The sequence below is a fragment of the Dryas octopetala genome, chromosome 5 (genome assembly GCF_963921425.1).
Source record: "Dryas octopetala chromosome 5, drDryOcto1.1, whole genome shotgun sequence".
Taxonomy (NCBI): domain Eukaryota; kingdom Viridiplantae; phylum Streptophyta; class Magnoliopsida; order Rosales; family Rosaceae; genus Dryas; species Dryas octopetala.
Genome location: NC_141370.1, coordinates 13779316 through 13798105, shown reverse-complemented (window position 1 = coordinate 13798105; position 18790 = coordinate 13779316). Strand labels below are relative to the sequence as shown.

At 35.9% G+C, this 18790-nt stretch overlaps 3 protein-coding genes across 3 annotated transcripts; all 3 read right to left on the bottom strand.

The window, feature by feature from the left end:
* Window positions 1–197: 197 nt before the first annotated feature.
* Window positions 198–3695, bottom strand: RUS4 (root UVB sensitive protein (Protein of unknown function, DUF647)). The gene is made up of 10 exons (XM_086245002.1): window positions 3073–3695; window positions 2663–2809; window positions 2314–2460; window positions 2172–2234; window positions 2000–2076; window positions 1413–1518; window positions 1135–1237; window positions 887–1038; window positions 730–795; window positions 198–597 (listed from the first exon to the last, which is right to left on the bottom strand). Exons 1-10 carry the CDS (start codon window positions 3541–3543, stop codon window positions 358–360), a joined length of 1572 nt encoding a protein of 523 aa, XP_086101128.1. The 5' UTR covers window positions 3544–3695; the 3' UTR covers window positions 198–357.
* A 3150-nt stretch (window positions 3696–6845) lies between these two features.
* Window positions 6846–8923, bottom strand: LOC147284553 (B3 domain-containing protein Os01g0723500-like). The gene is made up of 5 exons (XM_086245705.1): window positions 8828–8923; window positions 7734–8197; window positions 7579–7643; window positions 7356–7498; window positions 6846–7076 (listed from the first exon to the last, which is right to left on the bottom strand). The coding sequence occupies exons 1-5, from the start codon at window positions 8921–8923 to the stop codon at window positions 6846–6848; spliced, it is 999 nt and encodes a 332-aa protein (XP_086101831.1).
* A 4243-nt stretch (window positions 8924–13166) lies between these two features.
* Window positions 13167–15418, bottom strand: LOC147284552 (B3 domain-containing transcription factor VRN1-like). Its single transcript, XM_086245704.1, has 4 exons — window positions 15353–15418; window positions 13926–14466; window positions 13701–13846; window positions 13167–13400 (listed from the first exon to the last, which is right to left on the bottom strand). Exons 1-4 carry the CDS (start codon window positions 15416–15418, stop codon window positions 13167–13169), a joined length of 987 nt encoding a protein of 328 aa, XP_086101830.1.
* Window positions 15419–18790: the final 3372 nt, after the last annotated feature.

Sequence of the window (18790 nt, the reverse complement as noted above, 5' to 3'; positions counted from 1 at the left end):
TTTTTCTTTTGTAAATATGGGGTGGGACATGAGAATGCAGATTCTCAATTTATGCGCAAGGACAATTCAACCCATAAATTTACATATCGAAATAAAAGTGAGAACAAAAGACTTGATAAATAACCAAGACGGGGGCAGTTTTATTCAATTCTTTGGCCTTCTCTGGCTACATCTAATAAACAAATCAAAATACAAATACAAATACAAATACAAATGCAAATAAATTACTTAATAAATATTAAAATACACTTGAGTTTTGTGTAAACCCCAAAATTCTCCATGGCATGACGGAGAACCCACCAAAGCTAGGAAAAAAAAAAAAACCAACACAATATACATAGACATACGAAGGAATCTTCAGTCATCTACAAAACTGTATCGAGTCTGTTCTTGCGTACTCAATAAAATATTTTTAGCAGCCCAACCCAATGCCAACATTTGTTCGTTCAACAGGCACATATCGCCTTGTGCACATTGCTTGCACTCCTCAATCAGTTTAGACCACTCCTTTAGAGTTGAGTCTAATGCACCTCCAGCATTTACCATGTTCTCCCACTTATTCTTGTTTGTAAGGAGGGCTTTGCGGATATAGCATGCCTACATAGCAAATTACCAAAGTACCAAACAAATTGACAAAAGTTGAGGAGACAGAAACTTTTTAATGGTGCAAGCACCACACTATTTAATAATGTTGCAAAGTTTTTTTTTTTTCAAGAAAATTCTTATTACCTGCAACAAACCCATTATAACATCTGCAGTGCCAGCTCCTTCCCGTAGACAAAGAAGGATGCCTTGCTAGAATTCATAAAGGGAAAGAAATTTTGATCATTATAAAGAATCATGCATAAACACGACTCCTAGGTTAAAAATCCATTAATATACTTACCCGCCTAGTTCTTCGAATTCTTGTGTACAAGATCTCCATGGATATGAAGTAATGATCCTCACCACTCGTAGAGCGCATTGCCATCATGGATAACTTGGGGATCTGATTGTTGGGGTCCAAGTACCCTATTCTGATGGGCCATAATCCTTTGTCTGATTCAAAGCCCAGTTTTTGGATTTAAGCTTATAGGTGCTTAAATAAGAAAACACTGAAACAAGGCTATGAGAAATGCATGTGAAAGACCTAACCTTTGCTCCCTAGGAAATCAATTCCTTCCTCTTTACTCACTTCTGCAGGTGCAGGAACATAACCTAACTCGATCCAAGTATTTAGTAAAATTTCAAGTCTATCCTGGACACAAGAACAGTGCAAAAGTGAGACACTGAACTTAATTCATTTATGAAGAAATTTATCTTAGTCCTCATAAAAATGGTAATGGCTCATATTCATCACAAATGTTGTCATAGAAAAATGGCCCAGTTGAGGCTGCTAAAAGAGATTAGATGAGCAGAGAATGCTTACTCACCTTAGTTAATGTTTGTAAATGGACATGTTTAAGCCCTTGATATATTCCAAAAAGGTCAAATGCTGAGAAAATGGGGTATACAACAAAGGGTAAGCCTGTTTGCAATCTGGCACATCAACAAGAAGTTAGAAAGCATGAAAGAATAAGTGGCCAAAAAAAAAAGCAAGAAAGAATAAGATTTGATAATTATAATAGTATAGACATCACCACGAACAGGACAAAATGACATTATAACCTACTGGCCCAGAAAAGCAAATAAACAGATAAACTGGACAGTTTATACTTTATAGATATTTCAATCGATATTGATTTAATCACTGGGATGTTACTTTTATTCTTAGTTTCACATTAAAAAATATGAACAAGAACCTCTATGGAAGAGCACCTGGAAGTCTATATAAACTTTTCCACACCCAATCAATAACATAGTTATAGTGCAGGTTGGTTATGATATGTAGTGTCAAAAGCCTTGGCAGAAAATACTAAATAAGGTTTGTCATCCAGTCAGCTTGCCAGCAACAAATAAGAAGAAAAGTCATGTAAACTAAAGGTTAATAATTTCTAGAAGTGGAAATTAAAAAGAGAACCTTTGACTGTTCTTGAACAACAAATTCAACAGTGCAGCAAGCAAAAGGCCAAGGTTATCAAAGCACACCGTTTGAATCTGAAAACCATACCATCGGTCAGTATATTTTTTGTTTTAAGTATATGAAAGATAATTGATAGAAAACTTATTTTCTAGGAAAGATTATAACAAACCTGTGCCTTTGCAGAAACTTCACCAAGGTTATCTGCTATTGCAAAGCTTCGATGAACAGCAGACTGCTTAAACACTCAAAATGAGAAGGTGCCAAAAACCAACCTCATAAAAGTTAGCAACAAAAAGTGTCTCAGTTCTTACACTAGTTGCTATATAGCAAGCCAAGCTTATTTGTTTTGCAATGTTGGCTAAGGATGCAAGAAGCAGGAAGTACTGAGGATATGCAGGCGTCAACAACTCAACTCCAATGCTCAAACTGAATAGAACGGACGTTGAAAACCTAACCCTCTTCAAATGAGAAAACAAAAAAATTAATGATTGGTTGAAGCTCTATATATCACATTCTAAGTACTCCATATCACTGTATTTTGGGACTTGTAGTTACTTTTGTTTAAACACCAAAAACAGTGCTAGTAAGAAATTTAGTGTCATATCGAAAACAAATGAAGATGATCATTCTTACCAAATACTAACAGAGTAGAAGTCAAACCTTCAAATTGGTATCAAAAGCAGAAGCCAGACTAGCAGTGTAGATGCATCTACTCAGCCGTCCAAGTCCATCCTTCAAGACCCAGTTAAGGGCAGCAGCTGCTGGGAGCGACCGAGAGTACCCAATCCCAATAGCCCGAAACATTGCCTAATATCAGTGCATCCCCACGTATAACTAACCATATAAACCACAACTTTATTTATAACTTAAAAAAATCATTTATGACTATTTTCCGAGGGCTATAATCCTAAAGTTATCAAACTGCATGAAAGCAGTTATATTCACTTATTCTTTTGCATTATATTGCTTACTCTCTCTGTTTTATCATTGTAGCATTAAAAATGTTATATCATTCAAATGTCAATCAATTATTCCGAACAAATTAGTCGCTTTATCGCATAAATCAGTACCTGAGTGGCAAGGACCTGTAGCGCCGAGCTGAAAACCCGGTGCAAGAACTTCCATTTCACATAATCCATGTAATTTCCACTAACTTGCTTGGGAATAAAGAAATCCCTAACAGCCAAACTACAAATCCTATACAATTTTCGGAACCCATCATCGAAATCGAGACCAAACGACGACGCACCGCCATCTACTCCGACTAACTGCAAACAATTCCCATCCCAGAAGTACCTAGAAACCCTACCCGACCTCCGAATCACCACCGGAAGCCGACCCGGCGCGGCGGGTCCGGGTTCTTTGCCGAGACTTTCTTCTGGTTCATACCCAACTGAAGTTCTCAAAGAGTTGTTATAGGTTGGGGCTTTGAAGCACGTTTTGAGCTGCTTGGGGACTGGTTTCTGGGCTGTGAACTGGGTTTCTCGAATTTTCCATGGAAGGGGAAACTGGTTGGAGGCTGTGTAGAAAGCGGATTGCATGAGAATCGAATTGGCGAATTGTGAAAAATTAGGGTGCAAAATTAATTGGGTCTAATTTTCCCGCCAAATAATAGGGTCCTTTTAGTAGTTGGGGTTTAGGGTTTTAGAGCTTCAAAGAACCAGTTACTCTTATAGATTTTGTAGTTATACACACTAACTGTGAAGTCTGTGAGCACCACTTCACCTAAGACGAAAAAGAGTTTTGAAAACATAAAATGACAGATAATAAGATTTTTTTTTTTTTGGGTCCGGAGATTATAAGATTAAATATGCCCAACACCTCAAACACAAAGCAATGCATTGTTGTACGGACGTGCTTACAAGTGGTACTTTCAATTATTCAAGTTCCAACCATTTGTAATGTCCTCATAAATATTTGTTCCATGTAATAAAGAATAAAATTAAATACTGCTAAAGTGTTAAAGAGATTAGTTCGAGTCTCCAGTTCGATCCTTGAAACTAGATAGTAAGGGAGGTAAAATTCTTTGTGAATCCCCTAAATCAAGCGTGGATTGTTTGTTTTTGACTGGCTTAAGAAATTAATTTGGTACGTGAAATCTGTCACATGATATCCTCAATTACAAAAAAAAAAGTGCTAAGATTAGACCCATTTAGATCGAACCAAAACCCGACTTGAGATATTGATGATTCTAGGTGTGGGCAAATAGCAATTGGTCATTGTTTTTTTTTTTTTTTTTACAATTGTTAGTTATCTAACCAATCCAAACCAAATTAACCGATTTGGTTATTGGTTTGTACATCTTATTCTGATGTTTACGACTGAATCAAATTTATTAATTAATTCTTTTTTTTTTAACTTATTAACACTTGAGTATTTTTAATTATGTTATGTATGTTTAAAAAATTAATCTAGAATTAATTTGGTACGCTAAAGTTGGCACATGACATCTTACCAAAACAAAAAAGTGTTAAGAGATTAGTATCATCGAATGGCCAATGGCTCAAGGTTGGATCCCATCCCATATAATTCATGAGGTTAAAATTTGGTCCAGGCCTATACAAACTAGTTCGACCCAATCCAAATACAAAGATTAATCTTGATTAGGCCTGCTTGGCTTTTGACCCCAACCCAATTAGAACCATTTAGATCGAACCTGAACCCGAACCCGAACCCAACTCGAGATGTTGATGATTCTAGGTGTGGGCAAATAGCAATTGGTCATTGGTTTTTTTTTTTTACAATTGTCAGTTATATAACCAATCCAAACCAAATTGACCGATTTGGTTATTGGTTTGTACATCTTATTTTGACGTTTACGATTGAATCAAATTTATTAATTAATTATTTTTTTAAAACTTACTGACAGTTGAATGAAACCCATAAATTTGAGCATTTTTAATTATGTTATATATGTTTTAAAAATTAATCTGAAATTAATTTGGTACGCAAAAGCTGACACATGACATTCTCGGTTACCCAAAAAAAAAAGTGCTAAGAGATTAGTATCATCAAATGGCCAATGGCTCAAGGTTGGATCCCATCCCATATAATTCATGAGGTTAAAGTTTGGTCCAAACCAAATTGACCGATTTGGTTATTGATTTGTACATCTTATTCTGACGTTTACGACTGAACCAAATTTATTAATTAATTATTTTTTTAAAACTTACTAACACTTGAATGAAACCCATAAATTTGAGCATTTTTAATTATGTTATGTATGTTTAAAAAATTTAGAGAAATATTTAAATTTGGGCCTTAATTGAATGCTTTTTCAGAAATATTTGGCTCAGTCTAAACCGTATAACCGAAGTGATAATATCAATAAATTGAACCAATCAATTGGAATGCTATGTGGTTCGGGTTCGATTATAGGTATTTAATACCAACCATGTTGGTTTGGATATAGGTTTGGAACTTATGGTTTGATTAACCGAACTGTGCCCATTACTAAGTAATTTGGTATAAAGACCACACATCAATAACCTCAACTGAGGTTAGCAATGGCTGCCCTTCGATTGAGGCTACGATCATTGGCCTGCACAAAAGCCAACCACGATTGACATTTTTCTATTATTTATTTTTAGCTTGAAAGAATTAAAAAATAATGATGAGAAAATTGGAATTTTTTTTGGCGACTTATAGTTCTAATAGTAGAGTACTTATCCCAAAATTCATGGTTAGAGTTCAACTTTTACCTTCCTTATTGAATAAAACAATTGAAAAAAGTTTGGAATTTCTTTTAGGTGATAGAGTGTTATGAACAAAAAAACTGTGGAAATATAACCTCCGGAGTCCTATTTTAAGTGATTGAAACACTAATGAATTTGCCTAGGGAAAAAAACAAAACAAAAGAAAAGATCCGAAATAGGCCCAATTTTGGTCGAGCCTGTTCAGCCCAACCCATTAAGATGGGCCTCAGCCAACATTATGTGACCCATAACCCTTCTGCTCCTTCAGTTTTTTTACATATTTTATGAGTTTTAGGGTCAAACTTGAAAATTTCACCAGATGTACGAATCAATTGTTCTTCTGTGCATTTGAAAAAAAAAGGTCTAAAAGTTTTCACAGTTCACACATCACGCACAGACTACACAGTAAAGGAAGCCAAGCCACATTGGGAAAATGTGAACTACACATTATCTCATTATCTCACCCAATTGATTGAAAGATAGGCAAAAGGATGAATTACACAGGTCAAAAGGCCCAGAGCAGCAGAAACCAAAACTTTAGTCGCAAGATGGCCAAACTAGAACTAGTAGTGTGACTTGAGCAATGCTAAACTATATGAATTAAACTAGCAAAACAATTGAAAAAGTTAAAAATTCACTCAAATACATGGAACTTGGAAGAGGCAAAGGTATAATCCTAATGTGCAAGTGCAAGCAAGAAATACAATCTGTCCATATGAGTACATAACCATCAAACCATCAAACCCTCAAAAAACAAGTCTCTGTTTTTGGGAAGTCCTAAAAAAACAAGCCTAAATACGCTACATTCCACGCAAGGTGAGACAGACGTTTTTGTAAATTAGGAGTTTTGAAAATTGATGCATTATAAAACAGTATTGTTAATGATGGTGCAAAATGTTTCTAGATGTATGGGGCACTGAAACTATAGAATGATGAGAATAACATAAACACGACACATAAGCTTTCAAAAGACTAGAGGCACAAATTTTATATGCAAACTTGGAATCTCAAAATGCATACAAATTGGAAGACTCTTTTGCTTTTTTGAATATACCAAAATTGAGGCAGCACATGGTGCTCAAACATCCCAAAGTCTTAAATGAATACAAAATTACTAATCAATATCTCCAAACTGAAAAACATACCAACTAACATCTAAAAAACGACACTTTCATCAAACCATCACCTTTGTTAATCAGCTCAAAGACACAAACATCTCCCACTTTCAAAGCATGATCCTTCACAAACTTGAACCACCCTGCAGATAGCCTGGTTGAGGTCGAGTTTTTTACACACTTCACAGTCCACAACCTCTTTGACACTTGAAGCTTGACGTTGTTTCTCCTTCCCAAATGCTCCATAAAGCTCTTTGCTACATGCTGCAAATTATTTGCAAATGATAATGTAGATATGATTGACCGAGAGAATCAACAACATGTTTATTAATCAAATTTAACTCATAATAATACTTTTGCATAAAAATATAATTCAGAGTTGGTGATTTGTACCAATTTAAATCATGGCAGTGTAGATGAAATCATTGCTCTCAAGCATATTTGCAAAGTAAATCAATAAAATTAAGGATGGGTGGGAAACATTATTATGCTTACAAAAACCAGTCTGTTCTATGCATCAAAATATTGGTTTCATGTCCATACCAGCAGTCCCTTGTGCACATAAGCGGTCAGCAAGACACAAACGAAGGAAGGATACCGAAACCCAGAGGAATATTTTTGTGCTGCTTCAAGAGCTCTAGCACGACTAACCTCCAAAGACAAATTCTTTCTAGATCCCAACTGGTCTCCTGCATAAATTAACCAAAAAAATGACTCTGCAGTTTCAAAAGGATATCAAAACAAATTATCAAGTTCAGAAACTTACTAGGCAACCCAATTCCGGAATCACCACTAAGTTGATCAGTTTCAGGCTCATCAATATGCATAGATGTCTCAGGTTCAGATGTCTCACATTCAGATGCCTCACATTTAGATGTTTCAGAATCAGATGACTCAGATTGAGATGCTTCAGATTCAGATGTTTCAGAATCAATAACAACTACCTCTTCTTTGATGGGAGTAGTGGCTTGCCTAGTCCTAGTTCCAGGAGCTGATGAGGCTTTTAAGCTCTGGCCATTTACATTATGCTTTCCATGTCTGGTGAAGCTGGCACCATACTTTGATCTTGGGCTATTAACTACATTATCATGTCCCTCTTCAAGAGGCCTGTCAGTACTATTCCCAACGTCCATTCCAAGCCCCCTTTTGCAGGCATTTCTTCCAAATATCTCAACATAGAATTCTGAATTTCCAGCATAATGGAAAACTAGAAATTCACCAAACTCTAAACCATTGTCATGCGCAAATTCCCTCCAACCCTTTTGGAAAAAGAGCCCATCATTAACCTTCTGCACATCAACATTCCAGGTTCTTGATGGGGTCCAGAGAAGAGACTGCTTAGGTACCTTTCCATCAAAGTGCTTGTAAAAAGCTGGTGGTATTTTCTGCAACAAAAATTGATTTTTTAGGATGTAGACAAGATGAATAGTATTGGGAATCAATACACACAAAAAATACATTATATCAAGACCAAAATATAAAGCAAACACTTTGTATATAATCACTATGAAACAAGCAAAAAGCAAACATCTTCAGAAAGAGCTAAGTTAAAAATATTTGATTCATATGCATATTAATGACAAAAGAAGCAGCATTATATACCCCATCAGTGGGAAACTGACAAACAACTAAGGATCTTAACCAGTTTACAGATTCTTATGATTTTATGCTGCCTTCAGTAGGGAGGTTGGGTTTGAGGGGATAAAGATGATGAAGACTCATTATTGCATAACCCAATAAGACTCCAAAAAGACAAAATATATATATGAACAAAATACTGTGGTCCATATAGACTGAAAGATACATAATATGAAGTCAGTTAGAGATCTCATAAATGGGATAAGCAAAAGAAAATACAGAAACAGTCACACAAATATTTAGGTAGTACCGTAGTACTCCATACTCGTAGATGAGCCAAACCCCATATTCATTAGAAACTCAAAATAGTAAGTATGTATGTATATATGAGACACACGCACACACAGTGAAGGATGAAACCGAAGAGGGGCACTTACCAACTGGATAGAGAAGTTATCATCCACAAGGACCTTGAAAAAAGAGGGTACTCTTCTTGTCCTCTGTCTGCTTTCCCTTAGTCTTCTTGCCGCCATTGGTCTTGCCATGATCACGATTTGATTCTTTTCTTCTTCCTTGCTTTTTTGCCTGTTTCTCTTCTTCTTCTGTCCCTTACATCAAAGGAATATTATACTACCATACCCTGAAACAGAACAGTCACGAGAAACGTCTCATGGAGATATTCATCGGATAAAAAGTAGAAACGGAAACGGAGATTAATCAGTGTGGCTGATCATTGACCAAAAAGAGAGCAACCTTCTGTAAATTTATTTAAGTACTAATCTAATAGACCTGTTAAGATTTTATTATTTACTAACACCAAGATTTTATAATTGACCAACAAAAAAAAAACACACCAAGATTTTATTATTTACACTTTATTAAGATTTCATATATATATATATATTGTTTTCTTATGGGAGATTAAGATTTCATATTTGAAAGGTCTAATAGTCATTTTGCCCCTTAATTATGATCATGTGTTAAATTATTCCCCAATAAGAAGTTGAGCCATTTTACCTATCAAACTGTTTAAAGTTTTAAACTATAATTTCTAAGAATTTCATTTAATTTTCCGTCCAAAAATCATCACGTGCCTTTCTTGTAAGGGAAAAATGGATAATTCCTGCCCAAAAGCTTCACATAGGTCTTGTCAGTCCATCCAATGCAATTCACTATAATTCGACCAAATTTTGTTTCTTTTTGTGCCATATATTTTGAGAAAGAAGACAAGTCTCGGTAATGTCATACAACATCTAACTCATATAAGGCTCTGAGTGTGAATTGTCAATTTTATCCTCATATAATCTTTTGGACATTCATATTTGACCAATATTATTCTTAACTTCATGTGTCTACAAATGTGCATTTTTTTTTCCAAGGGGCTTGGTCTAGATAAAGGAGATATCCTTCTTTATATATGCCAATGATAGATAATAACTTATCACTTGGTAAGCTTTTTTCAATATAACTATAGTTTGTATAATGAGAGAAACAATAGAGTTGGGCACGATGGGCTTCTGGGAGAGCAATGTTACACAAATTCGGGCTTGGTAGTATATGAGGTCTGACTTCCGATTCAGATGATTTTGATGACATGAGGTCGGTAAGGGATAATTAGGCTCTCGGCAAGATAGTAAAGATGAGGTCAGAAGGATAGGCACCGATGTGGTACCAGCCTAAGGTCCTTTGACACTCAAGTTAGTAAATGTTGAGAGTAATGTGAAGTAATGTCCCACATCGAAAAACTAGAGCTTAACATATGTGCTTATAAGTCTTGGGCCTCTCCACCCATTGCCAATTGGTTTTGGGTTGGATGCTCTAATTCTATTATGGTATCAAAGCTTGGTTATCCGTGTGTAAGACCCAACGGCCACACGGGCTCCCACGGCACCCAATACAATTTGTTCACGTGTAAGGCTCAAAATATCGCCACACGTGCGGGGGCGTGTTGAGAGTAATGTGAAGTAGTGTCCCACATCGAAAAACTAGAGCTTAACATATGTGCTTATAAGTCTTGGGCCTCTCCACCCATTGCCAATTGGTTTTGGGTTGGATGCTCTTGCTCTTGCATGTATTGCATTTGCACCGCATTGCTCATATGCATTGGAGCATCGCTCCCACAATTGCCGTCCATTGTTTACTCCTTAATTGTATCACACTGTTCCAAGATCACTCTTTTTTTGTACAAACTTGCATATATTTACTGCTTTCACCTTCACATAAATGCTAGAGCATTCGGGAACAGGATAATTCGGAACTGGAATAGCGGTATCCGAGATTGAAATATGCAATTCCGGTTTCGTTTTCTGATTCTAAACTATGTAATGCAAAAAAAAGAAAACGAGAGAGTTGGAAATTTAGGTGAGGAAGGAGGGACGAAGATCTGTGGCCGTTGGATCGAGGGGCGAGCCTTTGATGATGATCTACGATGGGATGGTGAGGGCTGGAGGCCCCCTTCTTTTTAAAAGTGGTTTCGAGATTAAAAGTCTTGGGCCTCTCCACCCATTGCCAATTGGTTTTGGGTTGGATGCTCTAATTCTATTAGTAAACATGATAGATTAAAAGATAATAGGTGAGAGTAATAAAATGTGTCTCTTACCTTCATAATGGTGGGCCTATTTCTAGTAATCATGAATAAGAGTAGCTTGATGAAGGGACGTGTCCGTATCTGTTCTTGCCATGTAGGGGCTAACTTGACTAGGAAGCATGGAATGACTGTGCACCTCAGGGATGGGTGGTAGTTGACCCTTCATGGTCAGGTCGGAAGGTAGGTCTAACCAACCCTCCATGGTCGGGTCAGAAGGTAGGTCAGTTTTAGGGTAATTCTGCTCGGTATGAATATATGTATCAACAATACTAATAATCTCTCACCAAATAAGTAATTTAATAGCCTCATTTTGGGTTCGTCTATATATAAATTTGGGAGAATTTAAAGTAAATATAATATTTCGTAGCTTAATTTTTGATTTGAGATAAAGATAATTCTATTATCCGTAACCCTAACCGCCACCTCTGTTTTCTCTCTTCTCTCTCCTCAAGCCCTCGCACAATTGCACATTCCAAGGAGGGTGAGGGGAGTTGGCCTCCCTTCCCCTTCTCTCCCGTCCCTTCCTCTTCTCCCCCCAACTCAGGGATACTTTCTTCCCTCAATAGTGAGAGTTTAAGCACTATATAAAATCTTTTCACGTTCTTGTTTATATATAAAAGCAAGATTTCTTCCCTTAAGAATAAATTTATATATGTATATATCAGAATGGTAACTCAAACTCACAAAGTCAAGGTATTTAAGAAAGCTGATCATTTCTCTAACATATATAAATGCTCTAAGCCTGTAAATTGATTTTTATTGTATTTCATACTAAATATTCTGGTGGATGGATGATCACCTTAAATGAAGGCGCCCTAGCTAGCACATGATCTCTATGAACCATAAGCTTTGTGAAAAATTTCTGCTTTTAAAGTTTTTCTGTGATTGGTTTGTGGGTTTGGTGGCGGGTTTGGTTTTGGCAATCGTACGTATCATAGGGGAGAAGGGTGGTTGTAGGTGTTGATTTCTTGCATTTATCTTTGCCTTTTAGCTGTATTCTGGTCAGTTTGAGCCTTTCAATGCCTGTTTTTATTTGTCTTTTTGGTGAAAGGTTACTGGTAAAGAGGTAATGAGTGGGTGGCGTTGATTGCCTGCATTAACCTCTGCTTCTAGCTGTATCTAGATAGAAGCATCTATGGTGCAGATAAGGAATAAAAGATGTGGAGGAAGGGAAAAAAGGATTAAAAACATTGTGAGTTGTAGGATTTAATTTTGGATATTGTAATGTTTTCTTTATAATAAATTGTAAATCTAGACTATACATTCAGTTAAAAATCAACATATTCAATCATCAAAATTTATGGTAATATTATGTTATATAAGATTATATGGCAAGAAAACGTTGTGTGAGGTTGTATTACTAAAACTTTGGGTGATTGGGAGTTACCATAAAGTGACAAGTCCAATGGATTAAACATTAAAACCTTCTATAAGATGATTACAATCAACCAAGCCTGTCTCTATTTAGCTTCATTTTAAGGACCATTGTTACAGTAGAAGACACATTTCGTACCATTATGGTCAGCACACTTCTCACAAGGCACAGGGTCACCCTTAAGACCGACAAAAACAGGGAGAGAAAGTGAGAACATTGGCAGCAAAGAAACTTAATAGTGGCAATAGCAAGAAAAGTTTGGGTCTCCAATTAAAGGTCTATCAAAGTCGGTGAATTAATAGTAGAATGGGTTAGACAAAAGCCTTTTGGTTGAACTATGACAATAAAGAGGAAACGACCCATCTAAGCTAGCAGATGCCTAGCACAGTACTACTGCAACAATATTATGTGTCATAACTGCAGACTAAAAACAAAGCCAAGATCAAGATGAGGACTCACAGTTAAAGCATGCATATCAGCAATGCAGATGATAAAACATATGTATTGTTAATGATGGTGCAAAAATGTTTATAGATGTATAAGGCACTGAAACTATAGAATGATGAGAATAACATAAATACTACACAAACTTTCAGACAGCTAGAGGCACACATATGTTATATTCATACTTGGAAGCTAGAGACAGAGCCAGTACCAAAGTACAATCTTTGGAGTCTCAAAATGCATACAAAATGAGAGTTTCTTTTGCTTTTCTGAATGTACTAAAACGAGGCAGCCCATGGCTGCACAGACATCCCAAAGTATCAAATGCATACAAAATACTAATAAACATCCCACCAAAATGATTAACAACTCAACATCTATAAAAAGAAACTTTAATGACAGGAACATCATCTCTCCCAATCAGCTCAAAGACACAAACATCTCCCACTTTCAAATCATGGTGCTTCACAAAGTTGAGCCAACCTGCAGAGAGCCTGGTTGCGTACTGGTCATGGACACACCTTATAGGCCACAACTCCTCTGAAACTTGAACCTTGACATTAACACTCCTTCCCATTTGGTCAATAAACCTCTTTGGTATATGCTGCAAAAGTTAGATTAAAGGTAGATTATTGCATATATAGTTGCAAGGAAAATGTAGATATGGCTGACCAAGAGAATCAGCAATATGTTTTTTTTAATCAAGTTTAACTCCATACGACTTCTGCATAAAAATATAATTCAAAGATGGTGATTTCTGCCGATTGTGGCAGTCTAGATGAAATTATTGCTCTCAAGCATATTTGCAAATTAAACCAGTATAATTAAAGATACTGGCAAACATTTTTACGCTTACAAAAACCAGTCTGTTGTATGCATCAAAATGTTGGGTTCATGTTCATACCAGCATTCCCTTGTTCACATAAGCAGTTTTCAAGACACTAATGAAGGAAGGATATCGAATACTAGAAGAGTATTTTTTGGCTGCTTCAAGAGCTCTAGCACCACGAGCCTCCCAAGACAAATTCTTTCTAGAACCCAACTGATCTCCTGCATAAATTAACCAAAGAAATGAGCATGTGCAGTTTTCAAAAGGATGTTAAAACAGATTATCTGTTCAGAAACTTACTAGGCATAGATGTCTGAGATTCAGATGTCTCAGAGTCAGATGCTTCTTCAGATTCAGAGGCATCTTCAGATTCAGATGTTTCAGAATCAATAACAACTACTTCTTTTTTGATGGGACTAGTGGCTTTCCTAGTTCTAGTTCCAGCAGCTGATGTGCCTCCCTGGTCATCTATATTATGCTTTCCATGTCTGGTGGAGCTGCCAACATGCTTCGATCTTGGGCACTTTCTGTGAATTCCATTGCCATGTCCCTCTTCATCAAGAGGTCTGTCACTTTGCCCAATGCCCATTGCAGAACCCCTTTTGCAGGAATCTGTTCCAAATATTTCAACATCGAACTCTGAATTTCCAGCATAATGGAAAACTAGAAATTCACTCATCTTTAATCCATTGCCATGCACAAATTTCTTCCAACCCTTTTTAAAAAACAACCTGTCATTAACCTTTTTCACATTTACTTTCCAAGCTCTAGCTGGGGTCCGAAGAAGAGACTGCTGAGGTACTTTTCCATCAAAATGCTTGTGGAAAGCTAGCGGTATTGTCTGCAACAAAATGGTCAGGATGTAGATATAGATGAATAGTACTGTGAATCAATCCACAATTCATATATAAATTATATCAGGACCAGATTATAAAGCAAATAACTTTTGTTTATAATCACTGTGAAAAAAGCAAAAATCTTAACAAACAATTCAAGACCTTAACCATCAGTGAGAAACTGACAGATTGTGGATGAGCTGGTGTTTAGCTGCCAAGTGTGGAAGTTGTTAGTGGTTTAAGCTAATCAGTTAGATAGTTAAACTGACTGGATTTCTCTCCAGCTTATTATATTAGACATCATTGTATTATGAGATGATTATTGAGGAATGATTAATGAAAAGAGGGCTTTTCTCCCAGAATCAGTTTCATTCTTTGTCTTTGCTGAACCTTTTTTTTTTGGTCAACTTTTCTGAACCTTTTTGAGACAGTTTTCACTTATAGCACAAATAATTCAAGACCTTAACCAGTTATAGATTCTTAATTAGGGACTAAAGTGGCTAGCTTAAGGTTCACTGCATAACCCAATAAGACTCCAATATACACAACATGAACTCAGTTAGAGACTAAATGGGATAAGTAAAATGAAATAAAGTAGCATTCACATAAACATTTAGGCGGTCCAATGGTCCATCCCATACTCATACCCATAGATGAACCAAACCCCATATACAAGTCATTGCAGAAAACTCAAAATAATACCACATATAAGATGCGTGAGTATGACAGACAGAGTAAAGCACAAAACCAAGCAGCTGGTATATAAAACAAAAGTAAAAATTTCTTTGTCATGCATTTTTCTTTGTTTCATTTCCAGAAGTAACAGAATTTTTTCTTTTTCATGTGAAGTATATATAGATTAGAATAGATATATAGGGGGGAGGGACTTACCAACTGGTCACAGAAGTCATCTTCTATAAGAACCATGAAAAAGGAGGGTGGTCTTCTTGGTGCCATTGACCTTCTTCTTCTTGCCATAAGGATTTGATGGTTTCTTCCTCTTGAGTGTTTTGAAAGAAGGAATAGTACTACCCTGAATCACAGAGGCCAGGGGATACGTACTATCATGGAGATATTGTGTAGCTCAGACCATTGACCAAAGAGCTACCTTTTGTCAGTTTGTCTTTTATGATATTCTAATAGACTTTTTAAGTATTTTATTTATTTATTTTTATTTCCAATTAACAAGAAAATGTAACAATTTTTATTTTCCAGATGGACAATATTAGAAAATAGAAGGGGGGGGGGGGGGGGGGGGGGAGACACTTGAAGGAAATAAAAAGGATGCATTTGGTCAAAGAATTAAAGATATGAAAGAATATCCTACAAAGACAGAATTAGTTTGAGAGAAAAGGAGAGATTGAACGATGCAGAGCAAACATTATTGAACAAGTTCACAATTGATGAATATATCCTTGGAAGTGGATTTTAGATATAAGGTAACATTTTTGTGTTTAAAATTACTATATATACACATTGGATCATTTGAAATCCATGCATTTCTTCTTTGTCTTTTAATATATATCTAGCTTTGAAGTCACTCTAATTCCAAATGGACCCTAGAGTTCAAGATTAAAGAAACATAATGCATATATGTCAATTGAAATTAACCAATAGTACGTAGTGTAGTATAGTAGTCCACGCACTTCTGATATATGAATGATCCTTTACTTAGTAGTAGTAGTTGGATTAGGGGTGAATTAATATCTCTCTGCATATATGGTTTACTTCTTTAGGAATTAATAAGGTGAATAAGCAATCCACAGTGTTTTAGAGTGCATGTGAAATTGTGAAGGCAACAATACATACACATAGTTGCTCACTCAAGAATGATGGCGAATTGGCGATCACAGTCATTGACCAAAAACCCACAGTCATTCACAAAAATCCCAAACTCTCGGACAGACCCTTTGATAAAGATCCTTCATGTTGGTTGAATTATGACTTGGGGTCTAGTCTACTGGTCTAGTAGTGAAATATAATATAGTGGCATAAAGCTTTTGTTATCTGGTTTTGCAAACCACATAAATTAAACATTAAAGAGGAATGCAATATGTGTTGTCTGTAACTGTAGACTAAAGACAAAGCCATGATCAGGATTCAGGGGCTCAGGGCTGTCAGCAATATGGTGTTTCCTTTTTTGACCAGGCACAGTAGCGTACCAAGAACAAATGTGAAGAAACAACTATTTTCAGGATTATCATTTATTTGTTTTCAATTCAATTGCTGAAGGATTTTACTTTTATTTTTATTTTGTTGTCCTATATATTCCCTAATTTTTCATCATGTTTTAGAGTCATGTTGCCGTCAAGAAAAATAAAATATTCAATATATAAAATATAAAGAACGATGGCGAACATGTATTAATTTACAATGAGAATTTTGCTCTTTTGTTATTATTTTTTAAAGGAATGAGAATTTGCTCATTAAAAAAAAAGATAAAAAATTAAATATGAGTAAAATGCACATATAATAAAAAATTACTCCATCAGAACAGAAATTTCTAAGAATCACCTTTTGGGCTTTTGTACATGAGTAAAATGCACATATAATAAGTTCAACATTTCTGTGATCATAAATATTAACCAAAGGCAAATTCTAGCCATACCCAATTATTTTCTTTTTTAACCCAACATATATTTTACACATGAATGGACTATTTTGTCCCACTATAAAATGACTATTAAGGACAAATGATATTTAAACAAAAAACCTCAATTTTCTCTCCATACCCAACATCTCAATCATCAACCTCCCTTCCTCCGAAACTTACTTTAAACCTTACTCTCATAACTAAAATACAAACCCTAAACTAATTTGTGTTCCCATATCATTCAATCAAGGTTGTTTTGACGAATGAAGAGTCCAATCGTTGTTTGGGAGCCTTCAAATGAGGGTTGTGTGCAAATTTTTTCATGTTCTGAACACCATGAACGCCATGAATGAATTTGGGTTCACGCTTCATTCGGTGAATCTGGGTCGAATATTTACATTAAATTCAGCAGGTGCACACCGAATAATGATAGGATGTTCGGCAAGTGCCCACCGAATAGTGCATAAATGTTTAAAATTATCACACAACCCTCATTTGATGGGCACCTATCATTATTCGGTGGGCATCTGTTGAATATAATGCAAATGTTCGGCAGGCACTTGCCGAACATAATACAAATATTCGGTCCTGGTCCATCGAATCAAGCGTGAACCCAAATTCATTCATGAGGACAAAAATTAATTTTTGTGTGTTTATGGAGAAAGATGGTGGGCTGTTTCGGGTGGGATGTTGCAGGTGAGATCTACTGGCGCAACGGTGAAGGTGGGTCGTCTTGCGAGGGCGGCGGGAGCGATGGGTGAAGCTTGGATGGTCGGTGGGAATGTGTTGGCTAGATAGGTTAGGTATGTGAATAAGTTGGGTAAGGAAATAAAATATAAAAGAGTGGGTTGAGTAGTATTAATAAGGATATGATAGTAATTTGGGTTGGGTAAAATGAGAAAATATTAATTCCAAAAAAGTAATAATTGGGTAAATTGAGAAGTTGGGTAAAATAAAAAAATTTTTTGGATATGTTTAGAATTTTCCTTAACCAAAACAATGAACAAAAGAAAAATGACAGAAAAGGTAGTTTCAGTGGTGAAGCATCCACCCCACACTTATAGAAAGAGTTAATTTGGACTTTGACTCTCACCCTCATCTGGTCTTTGGCCTTCCTTTCAGAATCGAAAAAGGGAAATAAAAAGTGAGAATTGGCATAGGATTAGATGTCAGACCTCTTAATTAAAACAAAAAGTCAGATGAAAAAAAGAAAGAAAGAGAAAATTGCCTTGCAAATGCAGATCATCCACCAAATAATTCACTAGTTGATGATTGGTAAGCAAACAACTTCACAAGCCACAATCTTACCCGACCTGTGAAGTTGGAGTCCCAATTCATTCCCTTCCGTTTAATGTAACACTTAGAAAAAGCATATATATAGGTCTCAAAATTAAATAAGATTTATGTTCTAATATGACCAGTTGTAACATGACCAAAACAACAATACAACACAAAAACATATAGACAACTTGTAGTAGTTTTGTTTAGACTTGTTTAGATTTACAGGCCTCCAGTTTCCAATTCATGGTGCAATCAGATTGATTACTTCATCAATCGGCTTCTCTTTAAATTTTTGGACTTGAGACTTGGTTGTCTTCCAAGTTAACAGATCACTTACCTTTTGACAAGGTGCAATTTGCAGCTTCTCTCTTGCAGAAAATGACAACGTACTTCAAGTCTTCAAGTAAAAATTTAGTCTTGGTAGCTAATAATTTCAAAGACACACACATCACCAA

Bases quoted from the DNA above. Each gene is read 5' to 3' on its own strand.
- RUS4 (XM_086245002.1), bottom strand. From the start codon at position 3,543: ATGCAATCCGCTTTCTACACAGCCTCCAACCAGTTTCCCCTTCCATGG. The intron at 2,810-3,072 runs GTACTGATTTAT...CACTGATATTAG, and splicing joins TACAGGTCCTTGCCACTCAG to GCAATGTTTCGGGCTATTGG. The intron at 796-886 runs GTAAGTATATTA...TATGAATTCTAG, and splicing joins GAATTCGAAGAACTAGGCGG to CAAGGCATCCTTCTTTGTCT.
- LOC147284553 (XM_086245705.1), bottom strand. From the start codon at position 8,923: ATGGCGGCAAGAAGACTAAGGGAAAGCAGACAGAGGACAAGAAGAGTA. The intron at 8,198-8,827 runs GTAAGTGCCCCT...TTTTTGTTGCAG, and splicing joins ATAACTTCTCTATCCAGTTG to AAAATACCACCAGCTTTTTA. The intron at 7,077-7,355 runs GTATGGACATGA...AATAATTTGCAG, and splicing joins ATGTGCACAAGGGACTGCTG to CATGTAGCAAAGAGCTTTAT.
- LOC147284552 (XM_086245704.1), bottom strand. From the start codon at position 15,418: ATGGCACCAAGAAGACCACCCTCCTTTTTCATGGTTCTTATAGAAGAT. The intron at 14,467-15,352 runs GTAAGTCCCTCC...ATTTTGTTGCAG, and splicing joins ATGACTTCTGTGACCAGTTG to ACAATACCGCTAGCTTTCCA. The intron at 13,401-13,700 runs GTATGAACATGA...TAACTTTTGCAG, and splicing joins ATGTGAACAAGGGAATGCTG to CATATACCAAAGAGGTTTAT.